Source organism: Pleurodeles waltl, chromosome 3_2, assembly GCF_031143425.1.
Source record: "Pleurodeles waltl isolate 20211129_DDA chromosome 3_2, aPleWal1.hap1.20221129, whole genome shotgun sequence".
NCBI lineage: Eukaryota > Metazoa > Chordata > Amphibia > Caudata > Salamandridae > Pleurodeles > Pleurodeles waltl.
The window spans coordinates 29,447,252-29,470,509 of NC_090441.1; the positions used below are offsets into that span (position 1 = coordinate 29,447,252).

The 23,258-nt window shown below is 41.9% G+C and overlaps 1 protein-coding gene across 1 annotated transcript in view; it reads left to right on the top strand.

Moving 5' to 3' along the window:
- KSR1 (kinase suppressor of ras 1) overlaps window positions 1-22,285 on the top strand; it is a 507,520-nt gene extending 485,235 nt beyond the window's left edge. Inside the window, 1 exon segment of the mRNA XM_069226663.1 lies at window positions 22,074-22,285. Within this exon segment, the coding sequence (XP_069082764.1) occupies window positions 22,074-22,152 (79 nt within the window). The 3' untranslated portion in view covers window positions 22,153-22,285.
- The last annotated feature ends 973 nt before the right edge of the window (window positions 22,286-23,258 follow it).

Genomic DNA, 23,258 nt, shown 5'->3' on the forward strand with positions numbered 1-23,258 from the left:
GACTTTCCACTTTCTTAGGGAGAGAGTCGCTGTGGATCGCACCTCGGATAGAGTCCTTTGGGCAGGAACTCTCCCTCGTCAGAGTTGCTGCAAAATGTCACACATCTTACCTGGGATATTAAATTTGAAATTGAACAATATTGTTTGAATCATTCCACGAGCCACCTGACGCGCTGAAGTATCTGAGTGACACGGCTGAGTGGGTTATGGACCTGCAGGAGGGATGTGTGCAAAAGTTAATGTACCTGGGAGTGACTGCCATCTAACCCAGAGTTGGGCATTTGGAACAACTCTTAGGACAGTGCGTTCATTACAACCATTTAAGATTTATGTAGAAAACAGACTATTATTTTTTGATATCTTGCTTATCTTATAATAAACTAATCAGAGGAGACAAGCCCTGCTACGATCACACTGATTTTTTTTTTCCATCCAGAAATTGCCCCTTCACCGGAGAGCACACAACAAAGCCAGTTTACACCCTCAATGCACTAGGACAGAATACTTTGCTTGACGGATGGAATTCTGTATTTGTATTTTTTTTTGTAATTGCGGACAGCAGTGGTGAGGGTCGGTATGAACAGTTCAGCTTGATATGTCCACGACCATGTTAAGTTCATCTCCTATTCGAAGGCAAGAAGATGTTAAGTGTTGCTGTGTAGAACTTTATAGTGTGATGCGAGAACATAAATATTGTGGACCTTAAGGCTGCCTCTCGGGTGTCTACGTCCACCGTCACTGCGCACCTTCCTCGCGCAGAAGATGAAGGGGATAGAGCGCTGGCTCTGGTTCCAGGCGGTTTTTAACAACAAAATAGAACGGAAAGTCTGCCCGTTTTTTTTAATTTTTTTTATACCACTGTCAAAAGAAAGTAATACATTTTTCACATACATAGAAAATCCACATATTCCTTATATATCAGAATAAAAGGTCACTGGTAGAGTAAATGTGGAGTTTCTCTGGTAAAGGAAGTGAATGAACAGAGTCCAGGCATATTAGAAGGCCGTAAACATCTTCTCAAGGCCCAGTTTTTTCAAATCTAAAAAATAATGCAACTGTTGCATCTGAGAGCATGTAAACGTTATGCTCAGTTGAGTTGGATTTTTCATAGGGTCCCTGATGAACGAACAGAAAAAAGTGGTTTACTTCTGATTCATTGGCATGGACTTTGCAAACACATTTGGTACTCTGGCATCTGTGCCACGGTTTACTACTAATTTAAGGTGATTACGTCTGATTTAAATTTACCATTCCAGCTTCTTTAGTACTGAGGGCCAGAGGACTTCCAGCTGCCTCCTTATAGTGAAGATTCTGTGTCCTATATATATGCTATGGCCAGGTTACTGGATTTCACTGGTATACAAAGTTTTTAATCTAGTGTGCTTTAGGATGGGATATAGTCATTTCTGCATGTGTGCGAAGCAAAGCAGCAATGCAGTGTTTCCAGAATGTCAAAAACACGTTTAGTACCAGTCTGGGAAGAGATTAGAAGACATTCAAAATTAAGTTTCTTAAGCATAGCTCTGTAAGGCTCTCAAAATGAACACATCAAACCCTACTTGGCAACCTGTGAAAACTCCCCTAGATTAAAACTGAAAGTAAAACTTAGAAGTCATTTTTAGCAATGGTTTATCTTCAATGCATTTCTACAATGAAAGAGAAGCTTTTCAGAAAAAGTAAACCTAATTAGTTTTTTGCTACCGAAATGCAGTGCGGCTCCTCTGCTATGGCGGAGGAGCGTCGCCCCCCACCAGCAGCAGAAGCTGCAAACCTTTCACAACGAAGGGATAATAAACTATATTTATTATCCTTTCATTGTGAAATGTGCGGGGCATTGGGGGTGACGAACAGTGAGTGTAGTGCACTGTGCACTCCCCTCAGTGCGCATGTGTGTTTGGCTGGCCATCTCAGGCACTGTGTTGCGGTTCGAGCGCCATATTAGGACCATGGCGGTCATGCTGCAGTGGGACAGCCAGCTCCGCCAGCATCGGAGATCCCGGCGGTTGCAGCGGTCCTAATCCAGCACTACCCTGGGGATTACAACCTCGCTCTCCACCAGCCTTTTCATGGCGGTAGCACTGCATGGGCACCATTGCGACGGTGCTGGTGCACCCTATATCCTACAGCTTTGCTGCTGGCTCGGGTACGAGCCAGAGACAATGCTGTAGGATGTTTCCCGCTAGGCCAGCGGGCGGAAACTTAGGTTTCCGCCCGCTGACCTAGCGGGAAACTCTTAATGGGCCTGGCGGGGAGGTAGCCACTATGGCATAAACCGCCTGCTAAACTTATAATAAGGCCCATAGTGTCTTTGCAAGAGCAAATACTTCACCCATGTCACTGATTACATCATCCCTCAGTCCACTCGCAAAGTGTTTTATGGCTGATCAGCGTTGGGTTCTCAGTTTCTCCTATCCAGTGCTATATTAAACATTGAGACAATATCACAGATCCTGGCATGCCAAGATGTGACAGCCCTACCTTTAGTTAATGAATGTCTATATTGCAAAAGTGGGTGATAACAAGACAATAAAAAGTTGAACACACAATAAAAAAGCTTGTTGTGTGGTGCATAGGTGGTGTCAGCTATAAAGAATAGCTTTAGAGTGTAGTAAGAGACCAAATCACATTATACATACCAAGCAAGTGGGGAAGTGCACATTTAAGGCATTGTATAATGTTTGAGAAAATGTTTCTGAGTACCTTAGTGGTGCATTGGTGCATAATGCTGCTTTTTCTCCCATACAGTCAGTTGTCTACAGTGCATCTTTTGGTAATGCAGACATTGCCATACCAGAACCTGGGGAACCATCGGACTGGAGAAAAAAAAAAAAAAAAAAAGAACACAGGTATGCAGGCAGTCTTCGTCCTCACTCTTAGGATTTGGAAGATGATTTCCATCAACATGAGCACTGATCCAACCCCACTGCGGTTCCGAAGTGAGCTTAAGTCCCACCTCATTGGTGACCTATTTAGACTCCCACAATGGGGCCTGTAAAGTACCCTAATCGTATCTCGGCCCCGCCCACCCCGTTCAGGGCTCCGTTGCTCTCTATTCTGTCCTAATTAGGTCTGCACAAAGAACCAATGTTTCAGTTGCTAGAGACCGATTGTAGCACTAACTGAATTCCCCTGTCTGAACCACTATTTTGTCCTTTTCATAGATTTTCAAGCACTGAAGGAGGAGTCTGTGACCCTCACATCTCCCTGTTCTAGGAGCTTCCAGAAGCTTCCAGAGCAGAGGTTAGACGTCCTGATCCCATGTGTTGCACCCACTTTCAGCCAGCAGGCTCGCCTGTCCTCCACCACCATGTTGCACACACAAGTAACCTACTGTTTCTACAACTATTGATGCAATTTATAATCTCTAAAATCCTGGGCCAAATGGAGGTCGTCAGTAATCCGACTTGATCCTGTTGATTACCCCTGTTTTGGCAGTCTGAGTTACTGCGCACCTCACATGGTTCACAACACTAATGCCTCTTGGTCCCCAATACCGTGGTCATTTTGTTTTAACATTGTTTCAGATGTGGGTATTCCTTTCACATTTCCTCTTTAATCTTATAGGAAACACCCTGAGTTCAACTGGGGAAGAAGTCAAAGAAAATACAGTTTTACTTTCTAGACCTTATTTTTGAAGCAGAAATGTCACCCTTATACAGAAATAGTGCAAATCTGTCCTTCTACATGCAGAGGGGATGGGTAAAGGGACAAACATGCCACAAGAAAAAGGGCAATTATGGCAAAAAAATAGTTTGAAGGGTTTGACAAAATGGGGGGAAAAAAACTAAAAAAGGGATCAAATAACATTTGCAGTTTAATGAGAAAACTTAGTTTATTTTCTCGTTTCAACAGAAATCCGGTAAATTGCATGGTTCAGTGTAACATAGATTTTTCTTACCTGCTCTGGATACTGAAGTATAGATTTTCACAGATCAACCATCTGACATACTTGTTTTCACATGCTTCCCAATGTACAGGGAGTGCAGAATTATTAGGCAAGTTGTATTTTTGAGGATTAATTTTATTATTGAACAACAACCATGTTCTCAATGAACCCAAAAAACTCATTAATATCAAAGCTGAATATTTGTGGAAGTAGTTTTTAGTTTGTTTTTAGTTTTAGCTATGTTAGGGGGATATCTGTGTGTGCAGGTGACTATTACTGTGCATAATTATTAGGCAACTTAACAAAAAAAAATATATACCCATTTCAATTATTTATTATTACCAGTGAAACCAATATAACATCTCAACATTCACAAATATACATTTCTGACATTCAAAAACAAAACAAAAACAAATCAGTGACCAATATAGCCACCTTTCTTTGCAAGGACACTCAAAAGCCTGCCATCCATGGATTCTGTCAGTGTTTTGATCTGTTCACCATCAACATTGCGTGCAGCAGCAACCACAGCCTCCCAGACACTGTTCAGAGAGGTGTACTGTTTTCCCTCCTTGTAAATCTCACATTTGATGATGGACCACAGGTTCTCAATGGGGTTCAGATCAGGTGAACAAGGAGGCCATGTCATTAGATTTCCTTCTTTTATACCCTTTCTTGCCAGCCACGCTGTGGAGTACTTGGACGCGTGTGATGGAGCATTGTCCTGCATGAAAATCATGTTTTTCTTGAAGGATGCAGACTTCTTCCTGTACCACTGCTTGAAGAAGGTGTCTTCCAGGAACTGGCAGTAGGACTGGGAGTTGAGCTTGACTCCATCCTCAACCCGAAAAGGCCCCACAAGCTCATCTTTGATGATACCAGCCCAAACCAGTACTCCACCTCCACCTTGCTGGCGTCTGAGTCGGACTGGAGCTCTCTGCCCTTTACCAATCCAGCCACGGGCCCATCCATCTGGCCCATCAAGACTCACTCTCATTTCATCAGTCCATAAAACCTTAGAAAAATCAGTCTTGAGATATTTCTTGGCCCAGTCTTGACGTTTCAGCTTGTGTGTCTTGTTCAGTGGTGGTCGTCTTTCAGCCTTTCTTACCTTGGCCATGTCTCTGAGTATTGCACACCTTGTGCTTTTGGGCACTCCAGTGATGTTGCAGCTCTGAAATATGGCCAAACTGGTGGCAAGTGGCATCGTGGCAGCTGCACGCTTGACTTTTCTCAGTTCATGGGCAGTTATTTTGCGCCTTGGTTTTTCCACACGCTTCTTGCGACCCTGTTGACTATTTTGAATGAAACGCTTGATTGTTCGATGATCACGCTTCAGAAGCTTTGCAATTTTAAGAGTGCTGCATCCCTCTGCAAGATATCTCACTATTTGTGACTTTTCTGAGCCTGTCAAGTCCTTCTTTTGACCCATTTTGCCAAAGGAAAGGAAGTTGCCTAATAATTATGCACACCTGATATAGGGTGTTGATGTCATTAGACCACACCCCTTCTCATTACAGAGATGCACATCACCTAATATGCTTAATTGGTAGTAGGCTTTCGAGCCTATACAGCTTGGAGTCAGACAACATGCATAAAGAGGATGATGTGGTCAAAATACTAATTTGCCTAATAATTCTGCACTCCCTGTATTTCAGAAATCGACAAAGCCAATAGATCTTGGGTTGGGTGCCAGCCCTTTCTCTTTGTTAATGCTTGTTTTTTGTCATGGGTTTTGTAAAATGTTATTGCTAGATGAGCTGCCATGCCCTCACCAATATACATCATTGGCTAAGGGAAACTTTTTCATTTTCTAAAAACACATAGAGTTATAGTAGTCTCGGCCACCAAAAGGAACTACCTTGTGTGCTGATGTGCTCTTTGTGGAAGAGTGGAATGCCATCGCTTACAGTGAATTTAGCCTGTGGCTGACGTGGGCTGGCCCATCACCCCATCCTGTATACTGTAGTGGAAGGAAAAAAATGTGAATGGCACAACAGACCAATGGGTGAAGAGGGTTGGATGAAAGCCCTTATAAGTAAGAATATTATATATACAAATTTAGTGAAATCAAAAGATCATGGCTACCACCAGACCTAAGGAGATTAGACTTGGGAGTATAGAAGGGACATTTTCTGCAACAGTGCGATGTAGGATAACTTGCATGTATGGTGGTCATGTCCAGTATTACAGACCTTTCAAAAGGAAATACTAAGTCATACAAAGGGCATTCTGGGATGTCCATTGCACCCAACGCAGTAGTGATAATTCTTAGATTAACACAGATCGACATCCAAACAGTGAGATCACTTAATATTTGAGCCCATTTAATATTGGTAGTCAAACAGTTGATAGCCCAGAACTGGAAAACCAAAGCCATACAGAGTATTCAAGAGTGGTCATGTAAATTCTGGTCATTGTTGGCTATGGAACAATTGACTTGGACTTGTAATATCGAGGGGATAAATAACTCGTGGAAACTGTTTTTTATTTATCTAAGGGATCAGCTTTCTTAGCATGGCTACAAGCGTTGAATACATTAATGCTAATTTGTTCGAAATTAAAGCAAAATAAATTGAGTAATGGTGTCATTTGAGGGGTTTGGTTTATTGTCCCTAGCTTAGTTACATGGTTGATACCAGGAGGGGAAGAGTGGGGACGGTGAGGGATGGAGTGCCAAGTGGAAATCTGAATCGTTCACTGTAGTAAATGTTATTATTCATGACATATTTCGGTATATTGTTAAAAATCAATTGGTGCTTTTGAAGAAATAAGAGGCCTAAAAATATGTGAGCCATAACATATATACTACAGGACCAATGCACGATTGTTTGCCGCATTGTGTGCATTGACTATTTATTACTGACCCGCAACAAAGTGTCTAAGGGTTATTCTGGATGCCGCTCATCATTCCGCAGGCTGATTTGGAGACAGCCTTGTATAACCTGGCCCTAGAATTCGCTATCACGCCCAACAAACATTTTTATCCTATATTGACTGTTACCATTTTCTACTGAGCTATTTCTGGAATTTGGTGTCTCGCATAAAACAAGTGAAAGTGGTTCCAACAGATATAAGTAGACGGGGAATCAAAGTAATCTACATATTCAATATTATTTCGGACAGAAGTCGAAAGATAAAGGGGGTCATTCCTAGATTGGCGGGCGGCGGTCGCCAGAAGACCGTATCACGGTCAAAAGACCGCGGTGGTCATTCTGAGTTTCCCGCTGGGCTGGCGGGCGACCGCCAGAAGGCCGCCCGCCCAGCGGGAAACCCCCTTCCACGAGGATGCCGGCTCCGAATGGAGCCGGCGGAGTGGAAGGGGTGCGACGGGTGCAGTTGCTTCCCTTTTCTGACCGCGGCTTTACCGCCGCGGTCAGAATGCCCCCGGAAGCACCGCCAGCCTGTTTGCGGTGCTTCCTCCGTCACCTACCCTGGTGGTCATAGACCGCCAGGGTAGGAATGACCCCCAAAATCCTTTTGATCCACCAACGACTCCACTTTTCCAAAACCTGATTTTGGATCATGTTGTGAATGTTTACACTGCCTCCGTCAGTACTTTGGATTAATAAAGATGGTGATGATGACGAACAGCACAAACACATTTGATTTCATATGCCCAAGGGTTAAACTAAGTGACTCAACACTAGGCCCACAAAACCAGGTTTGGCTTAACAATACATGGAGCCCTGAAAACATTTTGCCACAATAGATGCATTGGAGAACTGGCAAGGAAGGAATCCGGGTCAGGCTTACCATGGTATCACTATCTACTTCAAACCAAAAGCCTGGCATGGCCGTCAGCCAAGGACCTCACCCAGTAAAGTATAAATGAGCACACCTAAAGTAATGGAAGATTTAAAAAAGTAAGTCATGTGTGTATGAAAGTGTGGGGGCTGAAATACTCTATCACAAACACAACGGATAACATGTCCGCTTTATTACAGCTGCATCATATCCTAAGGCACTTGTATTACGGCAATTAATATGTCACCCCTGATCTGCACACTTCGTGTGTCTATTTCTGATGTTGAACCATTGCCCTTCAGTTGTATTTTAAACAAGCACAAGGCTTTTACACGCAGGAATTTAAAAAAAATCACACTTCAGGTGCTAACGCACCAACCATTTCTATATGCAAACAGGACCTTTTGTAATAAATATGGTTTCTGCAGGTTATGCATTGAAATTTTTTACAGTTGAAGTTGAAATTCTTCAGTGCCCTCTACTTGGACTCTAACCAGTCACTATTGTGAAATATTTAAATGCTTGTCGGGGCTTGAGTAACTTTGAGCTGAGTATAATTGTTGGACTGGGGTCCCAGAAGCTAGGTGTTTCTAACTTAGCACATTTCTCAGATTTGTGCTAACTAAACACTGTTTTTAGAGGTTTGTATTTATAACAGATCTGAGGCAATTTCTCCCTAAGCTGAAATAAACAGTTTCCTTACACAGAGCATCTGTCTGTATTCTGAAAGTGACTCTTCTCATTACCAAACTTCTGTTCTTTTCACATCTCTTACATGTCGTCCATATTGGGTGAGCAGGAGTAAATAACCTAGCTGTATTGTCTGAGAAACGTTATGTCTTAACAGTTTTTCTGCATAACAGAGTTAACCCAACAAAGCAAAATTGTGTTTACACCGACTAAAATAACAGGTAGAAGAATGAATACACCCTTAGAATAATATCTGCATTTTAATTTAACCACTAGATGTCAAGGTTTACTGCCATGAAAATCTAGTGACCTATAAATGGAAGATCAGCTTCAGGTATGCTTACCTAACACAATGGTTAGTGCCCATCTTTAATGAGTGCAGATTACCAATTAAAAGTCTGTTTAGAGACACTCTGAGCAAACGGATTTCATATAACATTGTGCAACTTCTACTTGAAATATTTACTTATCCAGCATTGGAGCTCTCATAGATTACCATGCTAGAATAATACCCAATCGTCAGACTGGACACCCCCATTTTCAACAGCAGTGTATTTATAACACACCATCAGCACATACTCAACCTGTAACATACCATAGTAAACCTACAAGCATCTTTTGCAACCCATCATCATCTTTATATGACCCAAACTTCAGTCAATAATAATGCTCTACCTCCAGGTGTTCTCCCACTGAACCTTCCAGCTGTCAGATTTTCTACCACATGTTCACAGTACAGGAACCCGCCTGACAACTCTTCACGGGAAGGATGTTTTAATTATGACAGAGGCAACATTTAATAAATCTTGTGCTGAAGATCCACATAAAAAGTCTATATTGCCTACACCCTGACCATAAGCCAGATGACTCAGAAGTATGTCAGACTTTTTCTGTAAAGACATTAAAGGACAGAGAGAGGCGCCTGGCTGTTACACCCTTGGATAGATAGATAAATAAAGAGAAGGCAAAATTGCCACTAAGAGTCAGACAGTAGCTCATAAGGTCATAAATCAGCGTGGTGTTTCTGACTTTGAAAACGGTAAAGAAATACCCCCCAAAAAAAATTCAAACTGGCCCCAAAGCCTTTAAGTTAAGCGCTGTTTAAAAAAAAAAAATAGATAAAAGCCTGGGCGCCTTAGCAGAGAGTGAAATGTTGTGTAATTTGACAACAATGTTTCATTCACCAAGGAGGGAGACTCTGTTGATGGAGCAGAGGAACACTGCACCTTTTCCTTCCCCTACGAGGAAAGAGACTCCAGTGCTGTTAATTTGGAGTAAAATCCAGTTTTGGAGGCTGAAATATTTCCTCCAGAATCTGTATTTGCACGTTATTTTGTTCCTTTAAGAAACTGTTTTTAGCGTGCCCATTACTCCTAAATTATTATTGGAGATAATTACATCTCAACCAGCAGTTTACCTCTACCTCCAAAAATTTGTAGATCCTTCCATGGTTACCACTGCTGTTGGTTTTTACCTGAATAGAGTTGGTTTGAAGCTAATTTTGATCCCTGTTAACTACAATTTTCTTGTGCAATTTGTGGAGGTATTTTCCTCCAGGGAGTTATCAAGTTTAATTTACTTCACTGACAAGTATTGGGGTCATTTAAGCTGGGGAAACTAGTTATATCTTTGTTACTTGTGGATTTTATCTCAGCATAGATATGTTAATCAGAATTGCACTAAAGAGTAGCAGATTTGTGTAACAACTTTTTACATCGTGGAAAGTTCATGACATAGTAGATTTCAACGTGTTTAAGGTTATGTATGCTTGTGTGAAATGTATGTAATGTACAATTTCTACAAAATTACATGAAACTGCATAATTATGCAAAATGCACGATTGGCATATGGCGATATATATTTTTGTACAAAATGCGTCCTTGCATTCAGTATGAATGATAAGCTGCATTTTGTGCTGAAACATAATTGCTGAATACAGCAGCCACTTGTGTTCCAAATCTTCAAATTGTGCCATGTGCTTGCACTAAATCTTTGCAGCAGATGGTACCTAATTACTCCATGTCAATCAATCAGGGATTTGTAAAGCGCACTATTCACCCATGAGGGTCTCAAGGCGCTGAGGAGGGGATAGGTAAGAAGGTGAGGGGGAGGGGGAAGGTCCTGCTACTGCCCAAACAGCCAGGTCTTGAGAAGTTTCCTGAAGGTACGGAGGTCTTTGGTCTGGCGTAGGCGGGTCGGAAGAGTGTTCCACGTTTTGGCGGCGAGGTGCGAGAATGATCTACCGACGGCTGTAGTTCTGCGGATGCGTGGGACAGTTGCGAGGTCGGTGGAGCGGAGATGCCGGGTCGTGATGTAGAAGGAGAGTCGTCTGTTGGGGTATTCTGGTCCGGTGTTGTGCATTGCTTTGTGAGCGTGGGTGAGGAGTTTGAAGGTGATTCTCTTGTTGACTGGGAGCCAGTGCAGGTTTTTCAGGCGGTCTGTGATGTGGCAGTGGAGGGGGATGTCCAGGATGAGGTGTGCAGAGGCGTTCTGGATGCGTAGCAGCCTCATCTGGAGTTTGGCCGTGGTTCTTGAGTAGAGGACATTGCCGTAGTCCAGTTTGCTGCTTACAAGGGCTAGGGTAACTGTTCTTCTGGTTCCGTGGGTATCCATTTGTAGATCTTTCGGAGCATGCGGAAGGTGTTGAAGCAGGAGGAGGAGATGGTGTTGACTTGCTGGGTCATGGATAGTGAGGGGTCCAGGATGATTCCTAGGTTGCGTGTCTGGTCGGAAGGAGTCGGAGCGGTTCTGAGAGTGGCAGGCCACCAGGAGTCATCCCATGCGGAGGGGGTGGAGCCGAAGATGAGGACTTCCGCCTTGTCGGAATTGAGTTTGAGGCAGCTGCTCTTCATCCATTCGGCGATGGTCTTCATTCCTTCGTGGAGGTAGGTCTTGGCGGAGTCCTTGGTGAGGGAGAGGATCAGCTGAGTGTTGTCGACATATGAGATGATGTTGAGGTTGTGGGATCGGGCGATGTTAGCGAGCGGGGCCATGTAGAAGTTGAAGAGGGTCGGGCTGACAGACGAACCATGGGGTACACTGCAGATGATTTCAGTGGCCTCCAAGCGGAATGGGGGGAGGCGGACTCCCTGGGTTCTGCCGGTGGGAAATGAGGTGACCCAGTCCAGGGCTCTGTCACAGATTCCAGCATTGCTGAGGCGTGAGCATAGGGTGTGGTGGCAGATGGTGTTGAACGTGGCTGAGAGGTCCAGGAGGATGAGGGCTGCAGTTTTGCCGCTGGCCAGTATGGTTCCGATGTCGTCCGTGGCAGCGATGAGGGTGGTTTTGGTGCTGTGGTTACTGCAGAATCTGGATTGGGAAGAGTCCAGGGTGCGATTCTCCTCTATGAATCGGGTTAGTTGTCTGTTGACGGTCTTCTCAATGACTTTTGCCGAGAAGGGGAGCAGGGAGATAGGCCGGAAGTTCTTGAGGTCCTTTGGGTCCGCCTTGGGTTTTTTGAGGAGGGAGTTGATCTCGGCGTGTTTCCAGCTCTCCGGGAAGGTTGCGGACTCAAAGGAGCTGTTGATGATTTTCCGTAGTTGGGGTGCGATGACGAAACTTGCTTTGTTGAGGATGTGGTGAGGGCAGGGGTCAGATGGAGAGCCGGAGTGGATGGTGTTCATGATTTTGATGGTGGTGTTGTTGTTGACGGGGGTCCAGGAGAGCAGGAGGTTGGTCAGAGGTGAATCTGTGGTGTGGGTGGTTGCCGGGGGTACTGGGTGCTGAAGCTGTCGTGGATGTCTGTAATCTTGCAGTGGAAGTAGGAGGCTAGAGAGTCACAGAGGTCTTGGGAAGGCGGATGTCGGCGTTGGAGCTGGGGTTGGAGAGTTCCTTTACGACATTGAAGAGCTCCTTCTGGCTTTGTGCGTTGTTGATTCGGTCTTTGAAGGCGTTTTTTTTGTCAGCTCGGATGAGTTGGTGGTGTCTGCGGATGGTGTTTTTGAAGGCTGTGTGGTTGTCCAGAGTCTGAACTTGGCGACACTTTCTTTCAAGTCTTCATGTGAAGTAATTGAGTAACTTCAGGAATTTTGTTTAACACCAAATTTACCCAAATGACACGAGATTACAGCTACTTGGTAAAAATTTCACTTGGGCATAAAGTTATTTCAACTAACACATTCAATTCAACATTAGTAAGGTTACGCTCGAAGGAATACCCACACCCTGCTCCTTTAGAATGCATTCTTTGCCTTGCTATAGTCTTTGCTCACTTTCTTGCACAGGTAATGCCATCTCTTTTAATGTCAGTTGCAAGGGATTTGGTAGTGGATATGGCATTTAGATTTCGCAGGATATTCCCCATACCATTCTTAATGTGCAGACATGTACAATGGGATTGTGCATCAAATAGAACATTGTAGTTTGCCAGGACTGAGTCAACAAGCAGTTCCAATCATTGTTCCTAAACTGTGGCCTTTGTTTTCCAGCATACATTGCACCGGCCATTTATACCAATGGATTACCTTGTGAACAGGTCTGCCAAACTATTCCTCTGAAAAGAAAACTTTTACTGAGTGTGGCCTTTCCAGCAGCAGCTCTTAGAATGAATTATTCCCAGCAAAGTTCAAAGGCCTGGTTATATGTTAGAACATACTAATGTACACAGCAAATCCTACTCCATAACTCTTCCAACACATTTGAGACTATTCCTTATGGTTGCTAGGCAGGCACTTTTAAATTATTGACAGAACACCAACTCCCTACAAGGACTTAATTGACACTTTAATATAGGTTCATATATGATACTACACTTCATATGCTAAACTGTCGAACAAGAAATCTAGATAATTAATTGCACTGCACATGGAACCTAATCGGCACCTCCGTCTGCTGTTGGGAAGTCTCAGACAATGTTGCCTTCACTGACAAGGACAGCAGATCCGTTGTTCACCAGCAGGTGAGAAACTCCATCGGCGAGGGACATAGAGGATACAATGTTGCCTTGTCCGCGAGGCAAACTTCAAGGCCTATCTCCATGGAGACATAAATGCCATCGACGAGCAGCTGTCATAGATGAGGGGATATGAGAATCAAGCACTGGCAAGTGCAAAAAGAAATTATAATAAAAAAGCTTTTAAACAAGCATTGATGAAGTTCAAAAAGGAGTGATAATAAACAAGCCTGGGCAAAATCAGATACAAAAAAATACCCACAAAAAAGAAATTTGGCAAATGTAGAAATGAATAAAATAAGTGACAAACAAGCATTGGAAGTGTCAAGTAAACAAACATTGGCAACAAACAAGTACGTTTCATGATAGCTTTGAGGCACTACAAGAGACAATTTTGATGTCGCCCGTAGCACTAAAACAACCACTCAAATTATAAAAAGACAGTTCCCCATCACCAAACGAAGACAGGCCTCAAGGAACAGAAGTCCCTGATTTGGAAGACATTGAGGCATTTTTCAGTGATAATAGCAATAAGGAAGAAATGCCAGATATACAGTACATTGATGATGAGGGCGAAGAATATTCAAGTTATCAACTGAGTCAAAGTCAAGAACAAATGTCAGGTTGATACAAGTGCCTTATCAAATGGTTGCAACATTGCAGAATATGGTTGCTGACATTTACAATAAGCTGCAAGAACAGCAGGAATGGAGGAATAACGACAATAATGCAACACCGCAGCTGACAGTTTTGCAAATGAAAAAATATCTGAATAAACATCCTTGTAAGAATGAGAGTGCAGAAGAGAGAATACTGGATAATGAGGTTGATAATGATCAGGAGAGTCAATTGGATTCATCCTTCAATGGCGTAGATGTGAATGATAATGTAGTTGGTGATAAGGAGACACATAGCCAGCCAGAGACACCCGACAATGATTCAGAATGGAATCAGTTCAACATACTTAAGGATGCTAGTCCAGAACCCATTAAATATATTTTACCCCAAGATGACATATGGAGATTTAATTCCCTAATAGAGAAGGCCTCAGAATGTTTTAGTCTGCCATTTTCTGTGGCAGATAAATCATATGTTTTATTAGATTTTAGAGAGAAGATGCATAAAGTCACAAGGTCAATACCCATATTACAGCAACTGCGGGAAGAAGGACTACTGATGATGCAGAATCTGGCGACTGCTTCAGTAAATCTTTCAAAGACTGAAAGGAAGTACAAAGCAACTGGATAGGCAGCAAGATGCATTTTAAATCAAGTTTGCACTGATCTGATATATCCGCAACAGCACAGCGCAGGTCAAGGAATCCATCATCGCTATACACTATTCCTACAGATAAATAAGGTAGGAAATGGGATTCCATGGGCAAAAGAGTGAACGTGGTGGCAGCTGATTAAATTAAAGTTGCAAATTCTATGGCAATCATAGCCCATTGCAACAGTCAATTATGGAGTGACATGGCACCAAATCTGGAGAAGTTGTCTGAAGAAGATAAGGAAAAGCCAAAAGCAATATTAAGGAATGGAGACTGGCATCTGAATCATTGATAGATGCGGCCATGGATGCGTCAACATGTGCATTCCGGCAAGTTGGAAATATGAAGGTATGGGTGGCTGAAAAGTCCAACAATTAGACGGGTAGAAGCACCGGTCATGGATATGCCTTTTGATGGAAAAAATGTATTTGGCAATAAGGTGGATGAGGCACTTCAAGCAAGAAAAGCAGATACAGAAACTGCTCGCTCTCTTGGTATGCTGTAATGAAGACAGCCATACAGAGGTTACTGGATAACAATTTCTTTGACCGGGGCAACAGGGATCCTTTTTTCACCCTACAGGCAGAGCTTCTGTATGGTCATGTTGCAGGAGCTTTTGCCTTTTTTAAAGAAAGGAGATTTCCTCAGCTCCATAGGTCTTGAGGATTTATATTTCAATATACCAATTCACACGAGTCACAGGAAGAACCTCCTTTTCATGGTTGCAGGCCAGCACTACCAGTTCAAAGCCCCGCCCTTCGGACTCGGGTCAGCTCTGTGAATCTTCACAAAACGTGTGGCTCCAGTGGCAGCTTTTATAAAAAAGAGAGGGGATATGGTATATCCATATGTGGGTGATTGGTTAATGAAAGCCGCCAAATTGAACCAAAACAATGAGGTAATGGAGATTACTCAGAAGGTTCTTTTGTTTTTTTGGGTCTTGCTATAAACATCAAAAAGTAAAAGATGGAACAATCCAAGACTTAGGGTATTTAGGAGCAAGATTGAAAACAGAGAAGGGAATGGTATGCCCATCTCAAGAAAGAGGAAAGGAATTGATAAGTCAGGTGAAGGCACTGGCAGAAAAAGTGAAAGTGATGGTAAGGCTAGTGAAGGCAGTTTTGGGACCAATGTCATTGTATATCCTATTGATGCCCAATGCAGACTACAAATGAGTCATTCAGGAGGAGTTGGCCAAGCAGGGGCAACAAAGAGATGGAGATCGGGATGACGTGGTTGAAGTCACGCGAAGTATGAAGGAGGCACTTTAATGGTAGACAAGAAGCAGCAATATTTTCAAGGGTCAAGCTTTATAGAAAAGCTGTCCACAGAAAATTCTGACTGCTGATGCATTGATGATAGTTTGGGGGGGCACACGTAGCAAACAAGTTAGTTCATGTAACATGGTCCTAAAGAGGAACAGAGTTACACATCAACGTGCTGGAGCTCAGAGCTCAGTGATTGGAATTGGCAGCTTTTCAGCAGCTAATAAAGAACAGTCATGTTATGATGAGAACAGACAACACTACCACAATGTATTACATTCAGAAACAAGGAGGAATGAAATTGTTGGAAGGACAGAAGCTTTGGAAATGGGCCATTGCCAACAATGTGTCATTGATGGCAGAGCATGTGTCTGGGATAGACAACGTTCAGGCAGATCACCTGAGCAGGCAGCTTAACAATACTCATGAATGGGAGATATACACAAAACAACTTAGCAAGGTGTACCAGAAATGGGGAAAACTCATTTGGGATATGTTTGCAGAGAATCATAACAACAGGTGCAGGACGTTTGCGAGCAGGTGGTATTGTCCAGTATCTCAGGGCACTGCGTTCACAATCAGTTGGAAAGGCGAATTCATTTATGCATTTCCACCAATACTGTTGAAAGTAATAGTTATGCGCATTCTTAAACAAGAGAGTTACATGGTGATTCTTGTGGCACCTGCATGGCCACAACTACATTGTTATGCATATCTGCTAGTAATGTCTATAAGCAAGCCAGTACGGCTCAGAGTGCATGCAAACATGCTGACCCAAGGACAAGGGTTCCATACGATCCAGAGTCATTACATTTGAAGGAATGGCTCATCAAGTCTTAGAGTTCAGACAGTTGAATTTGCCAGAAGGTTGTAAAGAGATTTTGAAGAAGGCAAGGACCTGTTCAACATTAAAAACCTACAATATGAAGTGGAAGCGTTTTCTGCACTGGGCACAAGACCATCAGTTAGACACAATAGACATTGAGGTTGATTAATGTTTCCCTTACTTATTGCATTTAGTTAAGTCTGAGTTAATGTATGGATCAGTGAAAGTTCATCTGGCAGCAATCTCACGTTACCTTAAAAAAACAAATACAACTTCATTATATTCTCAGAGGATAGTGTAAGAATTTGAGAGATTTGTTTGGAGAATTTCCTCTAATTCAAAGGTTGGCACCTGAGTGGCAGCCAGTGCTAGCAGGATTGTTGAAAGCTCCGTATGAACCGATACACAGAGCATTGTTAAAACATTTAAAATGGAAAAACGTTTTTCTTTTCGCAATAACACCTGCAAGAAGAGTAGGAGAAATGCAGGCATTAAGGTGCAGAGAACCATATGTAAAGTTCACGAAAAATAATGTGATGCTTATGACAAAACTAAAATGTATACCTAAGGTACCAGCTGCGTAGAAGATAACATTACCAAAGTTGTTTGAAAAGCCTGTATCATTAGCAGAAAAGGCATCACATTCCTTAGACATAAAAAGGTGACTAAGATTTTATTTGCAAGCTACCAAGGACAAAACAAAACTTACAGTTATTTGTTACTTACAGTTTAGGAAATAATGGAAAGGCGGTATGTAAACAGACAATAGCGAGGTGGATTGGTGTATTACTACAACTCACACCGATGAACAGGCCACTGACAAGATAAGTCAGGGCACATTTCACAAGAGCAATGGAAGCTTCAACAGCTTACTTTGCAGGAATATTCTTAGAAGTCATGTGTAAGGGGGTGACTTGGAAGACAACTCATGCCTTTACAAGGCATTATTGTGTAGACTTGCAAGTAAACATTGATGGGGCAAGCAGTTTACAAAATGTATCCGTGCAAGATAAGCCTTAGTGTAAGTTAAGCCTTGGTTTTTTTTTAACACTATCCCACCATCCAAATGTGAATGTTGACAATAATCTGTTATTCTAGCATGTGAATCTATGAAGGATCTAGTGCAGGAGAGGAAAAAAAGTTACTTACATGTAACTCCAGTTCTCCAGCGTGGGTATCTTTCATAGATTCACCTGCAGCCCTCCGTCCTCCCTATAAATGAGGCTTTCAAATGTCACAAGAAAAATGGTAGGTACTGCGGTTCCGAAAATCTGTCAGTTGGAAGGTTAGTTGGGATATAAGCTGGAGCTAGAGCATTATAATTGGCTGAAGTTTGGGTCATATAAAGATGATGTTGGGTTGCAAAAGATGCCTGTTGGCTTACCATGGTATGTTTTAGGTTGAGTATGTGCTGATGGTATGTTATATGCACTGCTTTTGAAAAAAAACAGAGGCTCCCAGTCTGATGACTGGGAAGTATTCTAGCACATGAATCTATGAAAGATACCAATGCTGGAGAATCGGAGTTACAGGTAAGTAACTTTTTTCCTTGTGTTCCGTGATATTTACTTGCAACTAATTTCTCTGGACTAATTATTTTCAATGTTAAATGCATCTATAATGCTTGCTTTTAGCCAACATAAAATAACTATGTTGTCTTTGTCCCTTCTTGTAGGTTGTAGCTAATGGTGCAATCAGTGGGTCTGCTTTGCATGTATCCGTATGTCTTCTCCTAGCCATGAGCTTCTTGGACAGTCATTTCAACTCAGAGTTAAAATTTTTGGATGTAGCTAATGTCTTCTTCTGCCTGATTCTCACTTGCTATGAACTGCCTGTTTCAATAACAATTCTATCTGCAAGATGACTAATCTCTGTCTGCAAGAAGCTGCTTCAATAACTTCTCCGTCTGCAAGAAATTGCTTCAGTAACAAGTCTATGTCTGCAAGAAATTGCTTCAGTAACAAACCTCTATCTCCAAGAAGATGCATCACTGAGAGTTCTATCTGCAGAAATGTGCTTTAATAACCATTCTGTTTGCTAGAAGTTACTTTGTAATCATACTATCTGCAAGAAGTTGCTTTGATAACAGTTGTCTTAAAGTAGTCACGTCTGTACTTTTTCTGTCTGCCTGAGAGTGGATTCCTCTAACAAAGTTTGTGTATGCATTTCTGAAGTGTTGTAGACAGCTGTACTACTAATTTCTTTAAAGTCTTTTGGTTTTACGTGTAAGGATTTCTACCAGCGTCTTAGTGAAATAAGCAATAGCACCATGCACCATGCGCTTTACTTTGTTTATGAGCCTGAATCAGCAAGGGTTGCACTTGTTGCTGATGTCCTCGAAGGTTGATGGTGAGGCCAAGTTTATGGCAGTGGGCTCTGCAGTTTCTGGAGGCATGGATCCCTTCATCATATTTGGGCACTGGCTGACCAATATTGATCAGGGGATGTCCTGCCACATAATATTTTGGTGACCTTCTCAATGGTTTTTATAGAGGAATATGAAAAGTCCAATTCAGTGTGCTCCGATATGGGATGCTGAGCATTCCAACCTGTCTATTTCAGGTACGGTGTACATCCAGTGCATCTTTGACTGCACAGAAGAAAACCTTTAAATATTTTATGTGGTAGGAGAGTGGGTTTGTGCAAAATTTTCAAATTGAGATTTTAGTATTTTTAACAGTTCTGGTGAGATATGCTTTGAAAACAGCAAACACAAGTTATTTGCAAAGGATATAATCTTCTAGCATGCACCCTCTTGAGTCTGAACGTTGCTGTTTTCATTTGGCAACACAGGTGAGTTCTGTAATTAATATTTATTGTTTCCATAGCTCTCCTTTTCATAGACTGATTTGTCATGGTGAGCCTCAGCAATGTCCTTACATCTTTGGGGTTTTGGGGCTGTTGGCTCGTTTCTCAAAAAGTATTGGAATATTATTACTGTAACTTTCTTCTGCATTTCAAGTAAATGTACTACTATTTTGGAATTCACAGAGGATTCCAGGAATAGTTTGGAGAAGTTGTGACTGTCACAGTTTCTCAAGAGAAGTTGTGAAATAATTTTCTGAATTCCAAGTGGCTCCCACGCATACATATAACTGGTGTAACTGTTTTCATGTTCAGATACTCAGCAGTCATGCAGCTCCACTTAAAAACATTTTTTTACTGCCTTCTGCTATTTCCAAATTTTCTCATAGGCAACATTAAACCATATCTCATGAGAAGAAATACCTTTTCAAGTGTAAATTCTCAAAATATAAATTTAAACTCGTGAGAGAAGCCATTTGGCCATCCAAGTTCACCCTCAGTGTGTGAATATGTGTATCGGGCTCTGGATGATCAAAATTTCTAGACACAATAGCATTTGTACTACCATCATCAGTTCAATAAAATGCATTTTTTGGCATTTGTCTCTGCTTTACCATACTTCTAGAAGTCCTTGTAAGAGCAAGACAACTATTTGGTACGACCAGTTGTCATCTGGAAAAGAATGAGACGTATGTGCCTCCTGCGTACATACAGGTTTAGAATTTTATATTCATTTTGCATTTGGTAAAAGTAAAATTTGAGTATACCTACTGGGTTGGAAAGAAAGGCTCCCGTACCTGTTCAATTCAAGTTTAAGAATTACATTTAAATCAAGGGTAAACTATTCCTTACTTGCCAGCAAAGGGGTGGCTTTCCAAGTTTCAAACCACAAAATAGTGAAGAAAAGGGCAATTATTTTTGTTGCCAATGAACATTTCAAAATGCCTATTTGTTTTGAAATGTAGAAGATGTATTCATAAACCCCGGCGGATGTCCTTGCAATATACCTCACATCAAAAGTATATACGTAAGTAATTCTCACTGTGCTCCTCTGAGAATGTCAATGATATTACTCAAAGAGTAGTTTAATCTTCACTGCCCCCCAAAAGTGTCTTTGTGAGCAGTGGCAAAATCAAAATACTACTCTGCACTTGAAACTGGGACAAAAAAATGAGTGCATATCTTGTGGCTTTGTAATGTCGTATTATCAGTATTGCCATGCATCCTTAGATGGTGCAACCAACAAGTTATCACAAGTGCTCATGCTGTCAATCAAACTGGAAATGCAGATTCTAACATTATTAGCTGAGTCCGACTGAGAAGTTCTGGTACTGTAACAACATTGCTAATGGAATGCGACTGAAAAGTGAAGGCACTGTGACAATGTTGCAGCTGGAACCTAGTTGAGAGGAGCTAATACTGCTAACTCATCAATAGCCACATCCACCTGAGAAGAGCTGCTAATATCCTATTCATATTATCACCGTTGAAAAGGTAACCAAGCACTTGAGGAGGGACAAAACGAAAGGTTTAGTGTTGGGCTTTGTGACTAATGATACCAAAGCAGGTCAAGTAATGACAACAAATGGGCATTCCTTGTTGGATTAGCACAGAAGAATGGAATAAAGCAGAGTGGTACCTCGTGCCATGGTATGGATATGTCAGCCCTCGATGTGGCATGCATTCTTGTTGGTGGGATGGTCATTTTTCTACTCCTAACCAAACTAGTTTATTTAATCTAAGGTACAGGGTCCAAATATGTAAAAGGTTAGCACCCATTGTTATTTATTAATTTTGGGCACATGTAGAGTTACACCTTTGCTTTTGGGTGCAGAATGCTTTCCCGCAAAAATGCTATAATTTGAGGGTCTTTTAAAATAGATTCTCCATTTCATTGTTGCATTCTGGTCCAGCCATGACATGTCTTTTGGGTGAGTCACACATACGTTTTAGTCTGCCCTAAATTTAACATACAAAATGGATTCTTGTTGTATGAGTCAACGACCAAAGGACCAAAAAAAAAAAACAGTAGTTTTTGTGCTGTAAATTGTAGTCCTTAGGTCTAACCAGGCTTTATAAAGTGGGAGCCTGAACCAGCTGAGCTAATTAAGTGGCTTATGGAAATAGGAAGTGTTCATCTCTGTTGTTTACCATACAACAGGTGCTTTTTCCCAGCATGTTTGACTCGGATTGTTGTTTTAGAAACACCATCCAAGCAGTGTAAATACAAATGACTTTTTACATGTTGGCACACAAATATTAATTTACATTAAAAAATGATGGCTGTTGTAAAGCAGGGAGACAATTCGGGAAAGCAAGTCTGGTTAAGGGAATTGCGTAGATGTCACACAAGACTTATACATGTGTTGCATTTTTTTATCTCAGTGGAAGAGAATTCCAGATCCTAGAATGAAATTTCAAACTCTAGATTTGAATCGTATGTACCATATTCTGGTTTGGAATGCCTACATTAGTAAGATTGCTATTTGAATTCCAAATCCTGGATTGGAATTCAGATGCCTGCTTCAATTTTGAGAAGGCTCAGCCATTCTCTTCAATATGCTCGCTGTTGGACAGTCTAACATTGTGCTAAGCGATGACCATTCAAAATGCCATGTTTGTGTAACTTTGTCCCCTTCTATGTGGAATCTCGAAGATTTATAATTTTGCTTTGTTTTTCCCCCTCTTTTCAGCATTAGCAGTAACAAAATTATCCCACGTTTTGAAAGGATTGGCATGGGACCTCTGGAGCAAAGTAATGCAAAGATATAGCCTCACCTGTGACGCCCTAATAGTTCATTATAACTTCCTTGATGGAAAACAAAACATTCAGAAACCGAGCAAGGTGCTACAGAATGGCCGGGAGTGCCCGCTGCCGCTGATCTGAACAGCCCACTGAGCCTGTTATTGGTTGTGAAGTTTTGACTTCATGCTCAGACACCACTAGTGTATTTTAATAATGTATATGAACATATCAAATTGTTGAAGATTTCATTGATGTGAAGTTTGTTTCTTAACAGCAGACAATAATAGATGTGACTGGCATTTCCACATGGCTGAAGCTTTGATAATGTGAGTGTCTTTAGAGGTTTTCAGCCTAGGATCCATGATTGTGAATGGCTGGAAATCGTGTTCACCCTGATCACAGCACATGTCAAGATACACAGGTTGCACCTCTGCTTAATTTCTGAGCCAAGGCTTATGGTATGTCATCCATTACTGTTGAACGCTGGAAATATCTTTTGAGATCGCATCTCCACTATTCAGCACAGGGTTGCTTCACCATTTGGATGATGAAATGAGTTACTGTATGTGTGCAGTAACTCTGTAAGCTATTTTATTAATGCCTGTGACGGCAAGATGTTGCAGACTGCAGTTTATGCAACTTATTTGTATCCATCTAAACATTGTAAACATTGTTGAGGATATGTATACATATATAATTTATGTTGTTTTGAAAATTCCTCTTGTGGGAGTTCCTGCCATTTTCCTTTCCCGGGTAGGACTGACTCTAATAAGTACCACAGACCCAACTCCTCTGCTCACCCGCCTTTGCCTTGCTCCCCTCTTGATTCAGCCCCTGCCACTCGTATTCAGTGACATGGTCAATATCCCTGGCCTCTGTCAGCAACCAGGAAGCTTTCTGAAATGCTCTACAGGTCAGACATCGTATTTTGGAAGGCCAAACATACCGTAATTTCACACTTATGTGGAAACCTCAGTTTGTTGGTTGGACTTCATAGCCTCAGAATTGACCTCCTACTTTGGGCGACTTTGCCTAAAGCAGGTTTACTTAGCCCAAGCCTGAGTCCAAAGCATCATTCTTTTCAGGTAGAGAATGTGCTTCTTCCTCTGGAGTAGGTCACCCAGCCCTAACA